This window comes from Centroberyx affinis, unplaced genomic scaffold, assembly GCF_046629955.1.
Source record: "Centroberyx affinis isolate AG114_WGS23_722 - 3 ecotype Tasmania unplaced genomic scaffold, CSIRO-AGI_Caff_v1 ptg001622l_1, whole genome shotgun sequence".
Taxonomy (NCBI): Eukaryota; Metazoa; Chordata; class Actinopteri; order Beryciformes; family Berycidae; genus Centroberyx; species Centroberyx affinis.
Genome location: NW_027280062.1, coordinates 1 through 18,471, shown reverse-complemented (window position 1 = coordinate 18,471; position 18,471 = coordinate 1). Strand labels below are relative to the sequence as shown.

The window sequence follows — 18,471 nt, the reverse complement described above, 5'->3', positions numbered from 1 at the left end:
GTCTGGTCTGTCACACACACCAACACACACACACACACACACATTCAGCGTCTAGATAAGTGACTACTTACCGATATCCTGTGCAATCTTCACAGCTTCCTCAACAGTCTGAGGCAGAGAGAGTTATGGTTACTGACAACACAGACTTTCTACTGAACGAGCCCATTGCCTTTTGTATGTCTTATACACATCTGCATTGCATCTGAGCTACTGAGACTTAAGACTGGTGTGTGCTGTGACTGGCCCCGGGCCCTAGAGGGAGCAGTTGGCCTTAGCCTTTACACTAGGACCATAAACTGCACAGACTGTGATAAGGTTCTTGAATCAATCAAGCACAGAGCAGTTGCCCCAAGTTTTCAGTGATGTGCTCTATAATGCCTCCAACAGGGTTCCTACACATTTTCAATTAAAAAATTCCATACTTTTTCCAGACCTTGATTTGTTTTGAAGATTTTGTCTGGTGTTCAATATGATTTACGCAGATAGACATCTTGCCCCTGCTAACTAGGTCATATCACTGTATAGATGAAGATTGTTCTTCACAGAGACAAATATCACAATATGTGAGATGATTGGCAGGGTTCCTACACGCTTTCCATTTTCAAATTCCAGATTTTCCCCAGACCCTATGTTCTTGACCGGATTTGATTTTGGTGGGTATTTGATATAATGCATGCTGACAGCGGCTGGGTAATAAGAGCGTCCCTCTATCTGAACATTATTCTTCACATCAACAAAAACTGTGGACTCAAAGTGGCTCTACAACAACATAAAAGCTAGAATTATGTGTGTATCAGACCTGAACCGCAACATTTTCCATACTTTTCCAGACATTTTTTTCAAATCCCCAAACTATTCAAGACCTGGAAATGATCAAATTCATTTTTAATACTTTTCCAGACTTTCCAGACCTGCGTAGGAACCCTGCTCCAAGAAACTATGATGTGGGTTATCATTAGCTAACAGCAAATGCTGCTGTTACCCCATGAGGAGGGAATGTGATACCGTACAGATCCCTACAGAGAACTCTGCATGTGTGTGTGTGTGTGTGTGTGTATACTAGGTGTTGAAGCTAAAACAAACAGGAGAGGATACCAGGGGTGGGGAGAGGGAGAGGCATCAGATAAGTCTTAGAAGTTTTTAATGGAGACGGTTTCAAAATGAGGCAAAAAATGGCAAATGTCACACAACTCAAGTATGTCACATTACACAAATAAATGCAGCTTGAAAAATATAAACAAAAAAATATGTAACAAAATTTGTGCACAAATGCTTTTCATTAACATGTCGCAATTTCTACATAGTAACATTTTTAAATATAAATGTAAGATATATATATATAAGATTTTCCACACACACATGCCCGTTTATGTAGCTTAACCACATTCGCACTTCTTAAAACTTATTTGTGAATTGGCATGTTCGCATTTTTGGTTGTAATTTTATTTGTAGAATCTCCTCCGCCTCCTAAATTTACCAGAATAAGACTACCAGTTTAGGCGTACACCCTTCAAAGTAAAAGCGCGAAAGCTTGAACGTGTTAAAATATAGATTTAAACTAATAAAAAACGAATAAAATAGAAATATATTTATTCACAAATTTATGAAATTTATTCACGAATTTGCGTAAAAAACATTGCTACAAGTCAGTTTAAATTTTTTTAAAATCGTAGGTTACAGATATATACTGCATTTATTTGTGTTTTAAATGGTTGTGTGACATGTTTTTTGCTCCTTTTGAACCAGTTTGAAAATATCTATACATAGATCGCTTATGGAGATCAAATTGATATATTTTTAATTGTGTTTTAATGTCTGCACGTAAAAAATATGTGCGCATGGGTTTGGATATTGCTGTGTGAGTCTGCCTGCTTATGTGAGTCACAGAGATGCATGTTTTTCCTCTTGCTGGATACATTGCATTGCCCTGTGCATGTGCAGGTGTGTGTGTGTGTGTGTGTGTGTGTGTGCGCGTGTGTGTGTGAACATACCTTTACGACTCCATCGAAGCCTGGTATGGTGTTGACCTTGGCAGCCTTGGCGATCAGCTTGCTCTCTATCTTGTCTCCCATTGCCTGGATAGCGTGGGTGTCCGGGCCAATGAACATCACCCCCTCTGCTGCCTAGCAACACCAACGCAACATAATAATCGCTAAAAAGACGAGATAATATCATCTTTCATTTTTGCTCTCCATGTTAACAGAAACACTATCATAGCTCTGTTTTAGCTCTTGTTTTCATGAAGCTGAATAATCTACTGGAATCTACTGGAAATAATTCAGCCCACACTTGAGTTTGTGGCCAATTTTCTACATGGGGATGCTGTTGGAAAAAAACACAGATCCATTCTTTTTATCATTTTGCATCAGGCAGCTTCACAGAAAAATACTAAATGATGATCCCAAAAGAGATAATCAGTACTGCTGCCACCATGTTATTGTTGACATCAAAATGTACCCATAATGCTGAGTTTGACAGTGAAAACCACAAGTAAAAGCAGTACAATGTTTCCATGACTTCTTTTTTTTTTGTTCATTCATGACCATGGCATTCATGATATTGGAAGGTCAGAAGTTAGCTAACTTACCTAGATAGCTATGGGCCAGTATGGCTAGTTTGAACCCGTTTCTTTGGCTCCGCCCACTTGAGGTTTAACTCAACCAATGAGATTATTTCTGCCGCCAGAGTAGCAAATGTTTGCAGAAATAAACTCCAACCTGTGCCTCTTCACCAGGCTTCTCATCATCAGAGTATGAGCTTACCCAGGTTATTCTAACCAAGTTATGATGTTTACATGTTGACCCAAAACCAGGTTAGTGAGAAACAGAATCCACCCCCCTCCCCCAATCGTATGGTAACAGACTAAAGCAAAATTAGAGAATTTTTTTTTTTAAGTGTAACCAGTTAGAATCTGGTCTGCTGCAGCTTTCTTCAAAGCCAGATGTGAATAAAACATTTACACTACTCTCAATTGGGCCTTTTTGTGTTATTGTTGTGGCTGGATATAACTTCCTGGCCGTTACATTCTGCTCTTGCCTCAGGCCAATCACAAGCCAAGCTGAATGTCTGTTGTTGCTGTTATTGCTATGCAGATTTGAGCCCCAATCAGTGCTAATATAGCACAATTAAAGTGAATGGGCCCAGCAGTTCCCATACAGGACAATGAGCAGCAGACATCTGACCAGCGCTAATTCTGCTGATTCCATCAGGAAGTGTGGAAATGAAGCCAAACACACCGGCCTGGGGGAAAGATGCCAACAATACCTGCTCACATCAAACAAGCCATCTGCAAATCACTTCTCATGTATGAGAAGGTTGCTTTCAGGTCAATGTTATGATAAAAACACTTTACAGAGAAATATACAGTATATACTCACACACTGGCTACATTTCTAGATCTGATACACCTACATATTCAATATATGTATTCTATATTACCTGCATCTTTTTCCTGAGGTAATATGTCAAATACACTTCTGTATCCATGCCGCAAATGTGGCAAATGTGACAAATAGTTGCGTTGAAGGCTATTTCAACACCAACATTCAATGTTATTTAAAATAAATCCTTGAATATAGTGAAAATACTATTCACATGTGGTTTCTAAGTAGGGCTGGGCAATATGGTTGAAATCAATATCATGATAATCATAAGGATTCTTCTCAATATCAATATATATCATGATATGGTTCATGTATGCAAAATCATGTTAAATAATCAAATTAATGTTCATGTCATTGAACCGAATGGTAATGTTAGGTTTGGTGTCAAACAAAACAGAAATATTAAAATAATATTCCTACCATACCTCATTTTATCAGAGTTTATAAGTAAAATTTGCTTGTCATCATCAATTCAGACGGCAGAAATGTCTGTCACGATATCAAAATATCTTCATATCATCACGATATGATTCCTCTGAAAGACGATAAATGATAATATTGAATTATCACTCAGCCCTATTTCTAAGATTCACAAATGTGAATGAAGTTTTGTGAAATGAAAAAAAAAAAAAAAAAAAATCAGAAATCTTTTTGCACTATTATTCTGTAGGAAGTGGGGGAAAACCACACATGCACCCCACCAATCAAGCTGAAGTTTCCTATAGCCAATCAGAGCAAGAGTTTGTAATAGCCAATCAATGAGCAGCATAATTCTCTTTTGACCTTTCAATGTTGGCAAGTGCAGGTGGAGTGGGAGCCTATGTGAGCCATGGCAAATGTGCAAGTGAGTAGCATCCAATTCGGTATTAACATATATCAAATAAATATCCTTAATTTAAGCATCCATATTGAGTTGTGGAATACAGCTTTAAGTTGTAACATAACAATTGGTGGACTGTGTTCTGGTTTAGATAGTTAAGTTTGCCTGCAGTTGCTCAAATCTTATAGGAAACTCCAGTTTGATTGGTGGGTGCCGGTGCGGATTTCCCTCCACTTCCCACAGAATAACAATGCAAAAAAAGATTTGTGTCTCTGCACCACTGACAAATTTCAAAAATCTGTGACTCAGAATACAGGTTTTGTACTTGTGAAACAACAGTGTGCATTTGTGGATATACATTTACACATGTGAGTTTGTCTGCTGATCTTCAATCACCAAGTGTATGTGTTTTTTTCACGCCACAAAACTCACATTTGTGAATCCTAGAAAACACGTGAAAATAGTATTTGCACTATAATCACTCACCACTGAATCACCTGAGAATGAACAGTGGAGTAATAATGATACACAATATCTATGAAAAGCCAATATCAGTGCACCAATATATCTGACTCCCCCAAACACACAACCAGGACTACTACTACTACTATTACTAAAAGTTTAGTTTAGATTGTTTTTATTACATGTTGTGTTGTACAGGGTTCCTACACATTTTCAATTAAAATATTCCAAACTATTTCCAGACCTTGATTTGTTTTGAAGATTTTGTCTGGTGTTCAATATGATTTACGCAGATAGACATCTTGCCCCTGCTAACTAGGTCATATCACTGTATAGATGAAGATTGTTCTTCACAGTGACAAATATCAGAATATGTGAGATGATGTGAGATGATGTGAGACACGGTTTCCATTTTCAAATTCCAGATTTTACCCAGACCCTATGTTCTTGACCGGATTTGATTTTGGTGGGTATTTGATATAATGCATGCTGACAGCGGCTGGGTAATAAGAGCGTCCCTCTATCTGAACATTATTCTTCACATCAACAAAAACTGTGGACTCAAAGTGGCTCTACAACAACATAAAAGCTAGAATTATGTGTGTATCGGACCTGAACCGCAACATTTTCCATACTTTTCCAGACATTTTTTCAAATTCCCAAACTATTCGAGACCTGGAAATGATCAAATTCATTTTTAATACTTTTCCAGACCTGCGCTACACTTCACCACACCACATTATTCCTCACCGCTAGATTCTCAGTCAGGATCTAAAATGGACTTCTGGTGGGTTATAATACGCTTTCAGGAGAGATTCCTACTCTCACACAAGCTCCTGAGTTGAAAATGTTATAAAAAAGTCCATGCAATAAACAGACTGAGCATGAAAAGTATATATTTCTATGATGCAAAACTCTCTGTCTCTCTGTCCTCTGCCACTAGTTATATTATTATCACACTCCAGCACCCCCGCCGCCATCCTTCTTCTCTATTCAGCTCCAGGCTCTTTCTCATGCTAAGAGGGTCCTTACCCCCAATCTACCCCCGACACGCTCGTACCCCCCCCCTCCTCCGGCCCCGGGGCAATGCATGAGAGTTGGGGTGGGGGGGGGGGGTGCGTTTGCAATGCATAAAGCTGCACTAACTGTCCCCCCGCTGTCTCACACACTGGGGGTCTATTCAGCTGCTAATGTTATGACATCTCCATTTCCACACACACACACAAGGCCCTTGATGGCCCACTCACACACACACACACACGGGCCGCTGATGGGACATACACACTCTCACACACGCGGCTAAAGCCCCAATCCTAACAGTGACCCGACTGACTTGCACTATGCGTATGTATGTTAAAGTCACAATGAAATGAAAAATGACATTTTCACCATGCCAATTCTCTGTACATCTATATAACAATAAAAAGCAAAAAAAAAAAAGTTAGTGGCTACTTCGTGGCGTACCAATAAGCATACATAAAAGCTCAAACCAATAATATTAGCAATAATCTCATCCTCCAAAACCCTGTTCAGGGCATTTGTCTTATTTTATTGCTTTCTTGTGTTTTGGCACACACTTTTATTTAAAGTTCCATCTGTTTTTAATTGTATCTCTGTTTGTTTGTTTTTGTTTTTTTAGTTGTACCTGTTTATCTCTTGTATTACCTTTTATTCCTATTTTTTATAATTGTTTTCGGCACACACTTTAATGTAAAGTTCGATCTGTTTTTAATTGTATCTCTGTTAGTTTGTGTGTTTTTAGTTGTACCTGTTTATCTCTTGTATTACCTTTTATTCCTATTTTTTATTAAAAAAAATTCGGCACACACTTTAATGTAAAGTTTGATCTGTTTTTAATTGTATCTCTCTTTGTTTGTGTGTTTTTAGATGTACCTGTTTACTTCATGTATTACCTTTTATTCCTATTTTCTATTATATATATATTTTTGATTTTTTTTTTTTTCTATCATTCGTTGTGGTAGTTTCACATCACTGCTTTTGGGTTTTATTGTATGTAAAGCACTTTGTAAACATTGTTTTTAGAAAAGTGGTATACAAATAAAAGTTATAATTATTTTCCAACTCCGCCTTGACTAAATATCACTGAATGTAAAAAATCAGTACGACTAGCTATGAATCAAAATGAAACTTGATGAAAAAATAAACCTGTATTACAAGTTTTAAAAAAAAAATAACACCTCTAATAACTGTATTTAACACATTTCAATACGTTTTAATGCCTCAAATTTAGATAATTTCAAACTTTCTGAAATGTTTAAGACCTGCAGTTACCCTGTTATGTAAATTATGGCTTGTCAGTGTATTTTGCTGAGTTTGTGTTCTGTCCACCAAGTCAACAAGGCAACTTCCTGGTATATGTCAACATAGCTGGCGATTAAACTTGATTCAGATTTTTGGTAAATGGGATCTCAATCGGCAAAATGTTGCATCCAGGTTTAAGTGAGCTAGTCAATTCAGTACCGGCTTTAACTGGGACCATGGTGTGTTGTTTTAGACTATCTGTGTGTCTTAATCTACACTCTTCAAAATCCTTTTCACTTCTTATCAGTGCAATCTTTTGGAGGTGACTCTTGTTTTAAGATATCACATTTTTCACCTTGACAATCACTCACACCTCTAACGTTACAGATAAGAACAGTGTGTGTGTGTGTGTGCGTGTGAAAAGAGAGAAACAGTGTGTATGAAAGTGTGTGTGTTACTTACCAGTCGCCTGGCAAACTCTTTGTTTTCAGATAGAAAGCCGTAGCCAGGATGAACCTTCACAGAGAGAGAGAGAGAGAAACAGCATCTCTTCATATTGTTTGTTACTATGGCTTACAAAGAAACAGCTATAGAGGGCTTTCACCCTCTGGCAGCCATGTTGGAGGTCCCCAGTTCTTGGGCTGAGAAGAACTGACTGTGTTTCTAAACATACAACATGACCATCTCATCACTATTGAATAGACATGGTTTCTGTGCCGTTTTTGACTGAGAACTGATTCCACCACTGATACATCTGATTGATTTTGTTTAGACAATGTCAATTTGTCAACTGGCCCAGTGATTCTCAACCCTTTTCATATAAGGGACCCCTAATTTCCTACACATTAGGGCCACAGACCTCCATTTGATCTGAGAATATTTTTATTCTTAGATATGATTTTGTCCAGAGTTCCATGACTGTCTGTATTGTAGGTAGAGAGATAACAGTGAAACTATGATCAGAACAGTCATTCTTCTACATTCTCTAATTGTGTTCACTTCTTGTAAATGAAATAATGCTGAAGTTTAACAATTCATCAATTTGCTGTGGGACCGCCTGGAACCCTCTCGAGGACCGCTGGCGGTCCCCGGACCCCACGTTGAGAACCACTGAAGTAGCCAACTAACTAACTAACAACTAACTAGTCAGCTAACCATCACTGTCTTGTTAACACATCTCATTTCTCCCAATTATCTTACTTTTTTTTTTTAAACATATATTTATTGATTTTATACATTTAACGCATTGTACATAATAACTGAACCTTCCCCCAAATCAAACATATGGCGGTATATAAATAATAATAATAAAATATAATTTGAAAATAATTAATTAGCTAATAATCAAGTTAAAAAGGACAAAAATTTAAAATGGAAACAAAAATTAACTAAGTAAATAAATAAAATGAATAGAAAAAAATAAAATAAGAATACAATCACAACATAGAGCAGCGTACAGCACACATTCCTCACAATAGATTAGTTATTTTCACTGTAACTTCACACTCCCAATGCCTCTTCAATGTCACCATTTTTAACAAATTCCAAAAACATCTCCCAGATGTTATAAAACTCAGAAGCTTTCTTCCTAACTATATAGGTGAGGTTCTCAAGAGCCAAACTTGATGTTAATTATCTCGCATTTTGATCAAATTGGGAGCCCCCCCCCCCAAGAATCTCCACTTTGGTTTTGAAAATCGTCCCCGTTTCTGGACTCTCGAGGTTGGCAAGCATGAATATTATAGTTTTATTGTACAAATTCTTACAGCTTGTGCTCCAGTTGATCTGATGGCATCCATAATAGCGTCCATGTTGAGGTAGCTCTTATTGGTGGGGGCAGGGCCGACACACACCGCCTCGTCAGCCATCTTTACATGGACCTGAAGACACACACACACACACAGTTAAATCAGCTTCACTTTTTGATACACACCATCTCATCAGGTATTGTGACGGAGACTCAGATGCACACACTGCTTTAGACGCATACTAAACCTTGCGTAGAATAATTTGCAAATATGTTTATAATGGCCACAAAACTTCACTAACTGTGTGGTCTGAATGATACAACCACCAGGTACACACACACACACACACACACACACACACACACACACCTCCTCAATCCCCCATGCTGGGTGAGTGACAGACATTGTCACCACAAGGACAAATTCCATGGGATTAACATAAGCATCTGGATCAACAAGATGGCAAAGTGTGTGTGTGTGTGTGTGTGTGTGTGTGTGTGTGTGTGTGTGTGTGTGTTGTTGCAGGGGGATGGGTACATATCACTAGACCACTTGGCCTTCAGCTTGCTTTTCCATAGAAGTGCTAAAAAGGGGGTGTCCAGCCTTCACTCCTTACTGTATAGTTGTACTAAGTGCTATTTTACATATTCACTGGCTACATCCAAAGTGATGCAGAGCAGTGCTTCTCAACCTTTTTCATATCAAGGACCCCTAATTTAGTCCACATTAGGGCCATGGACCCCCATTTGATGAGATTTTGTCTATTGGACCCAAATCTGAGAATATTTTTATTGTTAGATATGATTTTGTCCAGAATTCCATGACTATCTGTGTTGTAGGTAGAGAGATAAGAAAATAGTCAAAATAGTCATTGTTCTACATTCTGTAATTGAGTTAAGTTCTTGTAAATTAAATAATGCTGAAGTTTAATAATTCATCAATTTGCTGGGGACCCCCTGGAACCCCCTCAAGGACCCCTCTTGGTCCCCGGACCACAGGTTGAGAACCACTGATGTAGAGCACAATCCGTTACTAACAGTGTGGAGGCAAGAGTTTTAAAGACGATTCTTCTCTCTATTCTTCTCCCTCTACTAGTTACTATTTCTTTAACTCTTCCTACCATGACATAGCTCTAAGCCTATGTATGTGTGTGCTTGGGGGGGGTGGTGGGGTTGAGTGGGTTCAAGACTGGAGACTTAGACTTTGGTCTTGGTTTGATATTTGGTCGGTCCAGTCTAACCCTGGCAACTGCCAATGGAAGGTAAGCTCAAGAAGGAAAAGAATTAGAATGAACAGTAAGAGAAGTCTATCAATTTTTTTAACCTTTTGCTGGATTTAAAGGCAGACTACTGCACAAGCAACAATATTAAGCAGATATCAGGGCTTGTCACCTGGTGTGAAAACCTTTCTCAGGGCAAGGCGAGCATTTAGTCAAGACCAGTCCTGGGGCCAGTTGCATAAAGCTAGTTTAAGACTAGTCTAAGCCTTGGACTGGTCTTAGATTCTAAGGTTGGACTAGGCTAATTAAGACTGACTGTTATTTAAATATTACGACTGACTTATTTTGAGGTAGGAAAGATAGCCACCTTCCCCCTGGCTAATCTTGAGTTAAGAACTTTGTTGTTATGGCAACGAGTCGGCCTAACTGTGAGTGGGAAGTTTAAATACTGAAGCTGTTTCATAAAAGACGCTAAATCTCAGTTTTTTGGAAAGACCTGAAGAAGAGAACGAGACAGAAACAACACATTAGAGATCTACAACAACCAAGAAGTTGTAGGAACGGGTAAATATAAGCGTCTATAGCAAGTTTGACTTAAGGTCACATTTAAGTCTAAGACCAGGTCTATCTTTATGCAACTGGCCCCAGTCCTGTAGTGTGACCTAGGCCTTCAGGAGGACTGAGGTGGAGGGGAGGTTAATAGAGACGGTGACTCACGGCACTGGAGTCCACATCGCTGTGAACAGCTACAGTCTGGATGCCCATCTTCTTACATGTCTTGATCACCTGGCAGAGAAACACAAACACATTAACGCTGAAGTGGCAGTCTAGAATCAGTATCATATAGTTATGGACAGCCTGCGTATCACATGGAGAAACAACAGACCTATGGCATAGCATGAGCAATTAATTAAGCCAACATATCCCCCCCCATGCTGGTATCCATCCATGGACAGTTCCTGTACAGATCAGGCTATCTGCAGGTTTCATAAAGCCAAATGTAAAACTTTACAAGACCTTTTTAAAGCTACTTGGAATAGGATTTGAGACAATTTAAAAAACAAAATAAAAAAACAAAGCTGGTAAAACTATTTAGCCTGCTACCCTATTTCTGATTGAATATAGATAAAGAAAGATGGGAAATTATAAACGGACAGTATAAAAAAAAGGACAATATGAACTTATTTTTTACATCACCTTCTTAATGTCCTTATTTGAACTCTGCTTTTGAGCCAACACATCCAAAGTAATCATTACTACCCTGGTCAACACAGGTACAATATCAAATTGTCTTTATTCTCAAATCCATACTTTTTCCCCATACTTCCCATTCATACATACTACTTAACATATTGAAATTATTGGCTGTGTATGTTTATTTTGCCCCCATTTGATACGCTCTATTTTTCTTTGCTGTATCCTATCGCTATTTGCTGCTGCAGCCAAATTAAAATCAGAAAGGACACTTAAAGTCACAATGAAATGGCATTTTGAGAGCATCTTGCCTCTGTCATTTGACGGATTTCCTGCTGACACAGGATGTTGAGGCGGGACATAACGCAAGAGAAATGTGATTGGTCGGGAAGGGCGGCTGGGGGGTAGATTGGTCAAAAATCTGTGATGGTATTAATGGTCAGAATTAAAGTAACCACTACAAATACACAGTTTCCAGGTAGTAAATTAAATGGGATTTTTATGTAAACTTCAGAGGTGGGGACTTGAGTCACATGACTTGGACTTGAGTCACAATTTTAATCACTTGAGACTTGACTTGATGCATGAAGAGAAGACTTGAGACTTGACTTGACTTGGGTTCTGGTGACTTGGGACTTGACTCTGACTTGTACTCTGATGACTTGAAAAGGTTTCTAAAGTCTTGACTTGAGATCTTGTGTTTGTGTAAATGACTTAGATTGAAAGTGATGAGATTTGTTCCAGCAGACGACTGAATTTAAATTCTGTTTTCTGAATTTGTATGGAATGATTGAATTTATTGAAGTTGAAACTGATTATAGAAATCAAACTCATGATGCTCTTACCGAGTTTTTATCCTATTAAAACCATATTGCATTGAAAAGTCCTAGATATTTAGTTTTCTTTAAGATATTAAATTGATACTGGACTCTTGATTTGTTCTGACTTGACTTGCTGTTCTACATTTAGACTTGAGACTTGACATTAATGACATGGACTTGACTTGGTAATCTACATTTATACTTGGGACTTGAGACTGATTTGGGACTCGAGCAAAGTTGACTTGGTCACAAAGAAAAGAACATTTTACATTTTTATTGCTAAATAGGTGTATATTATAACATGGAAAATTATCTAACGAGATGAAAAGTCATTTTTCAAATTTGTCAAATGCATATATAACCAATGTAGGCGCAGAATGTGATCAGGTAGTTGAAACAGTGATCAGCCTGTCTACCAGCTGAGTGTGATGGGTGGCTGACTAGTTAGCAGTAGCTGGGTGGCAGCTGTGTGTGAGCCGGTCCTTTACCCTGCAGGCGATCTCTCCTCTGTTGGCGATCAGGATCTTATCAAAGGTCTACGGAGGGAAACAACACACAGATTAGCAGAGCCACTCATTTTCACAACAAACCCTCTCCGCTCTCATCCTCATCCTTCCTCTCACTGAGCTGAAGCCAGACCAGCTGCAGAGAGACGCTTTCTTAGAACGGCAAGCACAGTTTAGCATAAACAAATTATCTTTGTTTTTAAACGGTTATTTGTGTGACATTTGAGAGCAGAGGTGGAAAGTAACAAAGTAAGTACATTTACTCAAGTACTGTACTTAAGTAAAATTTTGAGGTACTTGTACTTTACTTGAGTATTACCATTTTATGCTACTTTATACTTCTACTCCACTACATTTCAGAGGGAAATATTGTACTTGTTACTCCACTACCTTTATTTGATAACTTAAGTTACTAGTTACTTTGCAGATTCAGATTATTAATACAAAATATAATCAACTAATAAATTGTGATGTATTATTATAGATTACTGTAAGCTACCCAGCAGTATATAAAGTAGTGGAAATCAGCCCCACCTTTTCCAGCTGCAACATTAAAGTGATGCTTACACATTAATGCATCAATAATTATAATTCAATAATATAATATATACTGTATTATTCTAAAATGGGCCATTCTGCATAATCAGTATTTTTACTTTTGTTGCTTTAAGTACATTTTGATGCTAATACTTTTGTACTTTTACTTAAGTAACATTTTGAATGCAGGACTTTTACTTGTAACAGAGTATTTTTATACTGTGGTATTTCTACTTTTGCTTAAGTACTTCTTCCACCACTGTTTGAGAGTGACAGGAGAGATAGCAGGGAGGTGGAGAGAGAGATGTACTGGAATATATATTTACACGGACAAGTGAAAGGGGAGTGGGTGGAAAGCAGAGTAAGAGTAAGGCCAGAGGGCATTTTTATTAGACTATGAAATAATATATTTAGGTGGCTGGGATGAAATATAAAAAAGGGTATTGCTAAGGTATTTTTGCCCCGAACTCCTGTTAATTCTAACACCGCTGGAATGTGATTTAATTCTTCATACTGTGAAATGGAATAACATGGATTCTGTTTTAGACTGGATATCCAATGGAGGATTCAACTCTACTCTGCTCCCTATAGCTTATGGAATTATCCTCACAATTTCTCTCTTTCTGGTGATTTTCGGGGGTTCACTAGTCCCGTTCGAAAGAGGTTTTAGAAAACAGAGAGGGAAAGGGATGAAGGTCACCCATCACCTTTTCATTGGGATCGCAGACGGTGGAGTATTGGGCCTTACTGGCCACCGTACAGCATCTGGACTGGAATGATGCATGCTGCAAAACACACACAGAAACACAATACATTAGGCATGTGGGAACTAAATGCCACAGGTAATATATAAAAACTCATGTAGTAGCTTTACAATAGTATGAAATGTAAACAAAAATGCATAACATTTACCCTTGACTAACAATCAGTCAAATGAGCCATAAAGCTTTATGATTCATGATTCATTATAACTATATGATTCATTTATATGATATGATTCATTGACCTCCTGTCCCTCTGCCAACAAACCATGATCCCTTACTGGAACCAAGGCTTATATCCTCCACAACACACACACACACACACACACACACACACAAACACACACACACACACACGTCAGGCACTTAGTTGCTGTTGTTGTGATTTTGTCATTATCACTTTGTCACTTATTTTACTGTCGCACTAACCGAGTGTCGGCTAAATGCCTAAATTGTAATTTCCCCACTTCAGCTTTATTATTATTATTTATTATTTGACTATAGTGGTTGGTGGGCTCATGTCATCTCCCAGCTACATATTTAGTCCAAGCTTGAGAACCCACTAATTTAGACCCCCTGGAACCCCCTCAAGGACCCCTGGTGGTCCCCGGACCCCACGTTGAGAACCACTGAATTAGACCTCTGGAAACTGACAACACAGCAGTATGGAAACACTGAACACACACCTACAACTTCATCACGCCATAGCTAGCATCCGTCTATCCTCTCATATGTACAGTACCGTTCTACGTTATATGGAGAGAAGGTCACACAAAACTACAGTCTCCGGCAACTTAACATTGACTTGTAGTGGGCATATGTACTTTGTAAAACACGACTTAAGACTGTGTCTGAGTCGCAAGAATCTTCTAGTAAATTCGGCATACGTACAATCCACCAAACAGCACTCATTTCACTAAACTCCCAACTTTAACTGGTTTACTGGTCGCTATTAGCCTAGCGAGCTAGACCTCCCATCCAGCTGTAGCATATGTTGTAGTTTTGGTGGAAGACGCTTTCGAGTATAACAGGTGTACCAATTTCAAAAGTTCTAACGTTCAACTTAATCGCTGTAAACTGGGTGTATGTCAAATTGAAGAGTATCCCTGTTAATTCGTGCACACTTTACGCCATGTTCTTCCAGGCGTGTGCGTTTGTCTATAAGCATGGCAACACTAAACACTGCCAGAGTTTTATTTAAATTTGGGGTGAAGTTGATAAGTTGTCTTCATAGAATAAATGACGGACAGTACCGGGGCTATCGTCTGTCTGGCTCTGGCAAAGGTAACGCGGGTTTGACATTGACACCGCCAGCGTCACCGACAGAGGAAACGCCAAACGACGTTAATTATTGATCTAACTTAGTGCAACAGCAAATGTTTTATTACAGTTTTAATGACACGGGGTATCTCATCAGCTCAGCTGGACTTTTGGCTGTAGTTATCTTCCATGCTGTGAAGAACTAACAGTACTAACTCCTGGTGTATATTGGGTTAGCCAGCCTAGCTAACCGAGCAGGCAAGCTGTCAGACTGGTGCTCACGCGCTGCGCGGTAACACACACAGCGGGTAGTGTTTCTGCTGTGGACCGTCTCTTGGACACACATGGAGGAGAAGAGCACACACACGCTCCGGTCGTCTCACCTTTAGAGCAAACAAGAGTCTGTTGAGGGCTGCAGGGATGCTGTGCGCCGCCATGTTGCCAAGCTGCGAGGGGTCACCGTCCTGACGTGATGACGTTTCAGCAAGGGCGTCTCCTCTTTGTCCAATCACAGCGAGATAAGAAAGTCTTCTCGAAAACGTCCAAGTATAGAGATCCCATGTAGAAAAAAATCTCATAATGTTTTTTTTTGTTGTTGTTGTTGCAAGACGCCTGATTACCAATCCAATGAGCACGATTATTTTCTTGTTTTTGTATTTTTATTTGTTTATTTTGTAGATTTACTTATTTTTTGTTTTAAAAGATAGTAATTTATCTCATGAATAATGCAGTAATATGTCTTTGTTGTTATACTGACATCGCCTGTAATTTGTTCATTTGCATTGTTCAAGGAAAATACATCTGACATACTAATATGTTTAGATATGTTTCAAAATATAAAAAAAAAAAAAACGTAAAAAAAAAAAATTATTCATACATGTTAAATACACACATGTTTTTAAACTAACTTTTGGAATGCCTTGGATCTCTCTTTTATCCACATGATGTCCAAAATATACTTTGAATATCTGCTACCTTCAAATGCTCCTGGTAAGCTCCTACTTCCTAAACACGACTTGTTGAACACACTTAAAGAGTGAAAATAGAAATAATATTTATAATATTCTAATATTCATTATTAATGCGATGAATGCCAAACAATAACATAATAATAAAATACGTAAAATACCTTCTTTTTTTTTTACCATCAGCTGTTGACAAGGTTCCATGCTCTCTGCCTCTAAATGTCACATCTTAGCAACTCGGGTATCATAAAATCCAGACTTTCCCAGTCAGATTTACCACATTGTCGGGTCGCCCATGTGCGGTCTATCGTAATTTCAACATTTCCAACGGCGCTTGAAGGCAGCAAGAGTGGATATATTTTGTCAACAAAAGAAAATTTGGATTTGTATAGCCTATAATGCTTAAAGCCTGACAGCAGTAGGTATAGGCATAACAACAAAAAATCAGCAAAATAAAAATAAAAATAAACGAGAGTTTAAATGTGATTTTATAATTCACTTGTGTTGGGTAGTAGTTTCACTAAAACTAGTAGGCCTAACCATTTTTTTCCTCGTAAACCATTTTCTTATAGACACACTGCCTAAATCTATCATTTTGATGTCCTACCATTTTTTTTGTGTTGTTTCATGTTTGATGTGACCTACATAAGCAACCCACTAAGACGAATTCCATTCTGAAATTTGGATAGGCCTGGTGTTTTTCTCATTTTGAAGCTCAGTTCACTACCAGCTATATTAGAAAAAAAGAAGGAAAAAGAAAAGACATTCTGTTGTGACAACTACACTAAGTTGACAGATTCAGTTCAGACTGTTCAGACCAGTGTGATGGTTTAGCTGGCAAAAAGTTCAGGAAAAGCAAGTGGATTTTCATTTTCTCCTTTAATTGTCAAGGTTGTACCAGTCAGACGTTACAAAGAACCTTTTTGTTTCTTTAGTTTCCATACAACAGAAACATTTGGTTTGGGTTTAGGTCCAGACTGAGTGTAAATGCAGGACTGATAGACATCCAACAGAAAGTTAACATTGTGATGAAGCCAGATGGATATTGATATGGGGTTATGTATTACCAACACACTGATATGTAAGCAGAAAAAAAGAAAGGAGACAAATCGTGTAGATGAGAAGAGATTTAGCCACTTTAATACACAGCTTAAAAAAAAACCTTTGGTATGCCTTACATTAGTTCCATGCATTTTACAAAATATATCTTTAAATATTTCATGTAGGCTATTGAAACAAGCGGACTTGTTTCATCATAATGACACTTTTTTAGGGTGCCATAGGAACAATAAAAACTGGCACAGTGTTAAACTTTGACATCTACATCAGTGGTTCTCAACATGGGGTCCGGGGACCACCAGGGGTCCTTGAGGGGGTTCCAGGGGGTCCCCAGCAAATTGATGAATTGTTAAACTTCACCATTATTTCATTTAAAAGTTAACACAATTAGAGAATGTAGAAGAATGACTGTTTTGATCATAGTTGCACTGTTATCTCTCTACCTACAATACAGATAGTCATGGAGTTCTGGACATAATCATATCTAACAATTAAAATATTCTCAGATTTGGGTTCGAGAGACAACATTTCATCAAATTGGGGTCCGTGGCCCTAATGTGGACTAAATTAGGGGTCCTCGATATGAAAAAGGTTGGGAATCACTGATCTACATAGACTAGTCACATTCAAGTCCCGCCAGTCGAAACACAGTCGAAACCAGTTCCATAAAATACTGACAAAAGAAGAGTAAAAAAAAATATCCAGCAATTGGTTTATTTTTCTTTGTAGCCTCAATTAGTGCAATTTTAGACCCATGCCTCGTCTACAGCGTCCGTTTGGCCGAGGGAGACCCAGAAACATCCCCGCACAACCGCACAAAAAAACAGGCGAGGTGTCTCCCTCAAAGACTTTGGGGGAAATCAGTCTTTCAGTTTCTGGCTCAATGTCTGAGCTGCCGCAGGCCTTCCTCACACGTACCACTCGCTGAAGTTGGAGATGGAACTGTGAGAACTGCTGAGCACCGCGGAGTCCGGAGACATGTTGCTGTGTGTGTCCGACCCAGGGGACACCATGCCCGGGGGGGTGGAGGACTCGTAGCCGCTGCTGGCCGCCGGAGATCCGTCAGAGACCGACAGGGAAGGCGAAGAGTCATGGACCTGCGGACAAAAAAAAAAATCAAAATACCATCAGCATTTTTATAGTTAAAGCACAAAATTGCAGCAAAGAATAGCAGAAAGAGAACAAAAATCATCATTTGTCGTGCGTAATTGCTGTGCGTAAAGCTGGTGTTGCCGTGCGTAAAAGTTGGTGTTGCCGTGCGTAAAAGTTGGTGTTGCCGTGCGTAAAAATTGGTGTTTCCGTGCGTAAAGCTGGTGTTCCTGTGCGTAAAAGTTGGTGTTGCCGTGCGTAAAAGCTGTGCCAGGCCGTGCGTAAAAGCTGTGCCAGGCCGGTGTTTACCTTCATGTGTTTCCGCAGGGAGCTGGGGTGGGTGTAGGACTTGTCACACATCCTGCACACATACGGCTTGTCAGAC

General features: G+C 38.8%; 1 protein-coding gene across 1 annotated transcript; it reads right to left on the bottom strand.

Annotated features, from left to right (window-relative positions):
- Positions 1-71: 71 nt before the first annotated feature.
- Positions 72-15,410, bottom strand: LOC139651278 (propionyl-CoA carboxylase alpha chain, mitochondrial-like; the record flags this gene model as incomplete). The annotated part of the gene is made up of 8 exons (XM_071528143.1): positions 15,357-15,410; positions 13,660-13,737; positions 12,398-12,445; positions 10,612-10,680; positions 8,694-8,807; positions 7,390-7,443; positions 1,992-2,123; positions 72-108 (listed from the first exon to the last, which is right to left on the bottom strand). Coding segments are annotated over exons 1-8 (586 nt in total), but the record flags the coding sequence as incomplete, so codon positions are not given.
- Between the last annotated feature and the right edge of the window lie 3,061 nt (positions 15,411-18,471).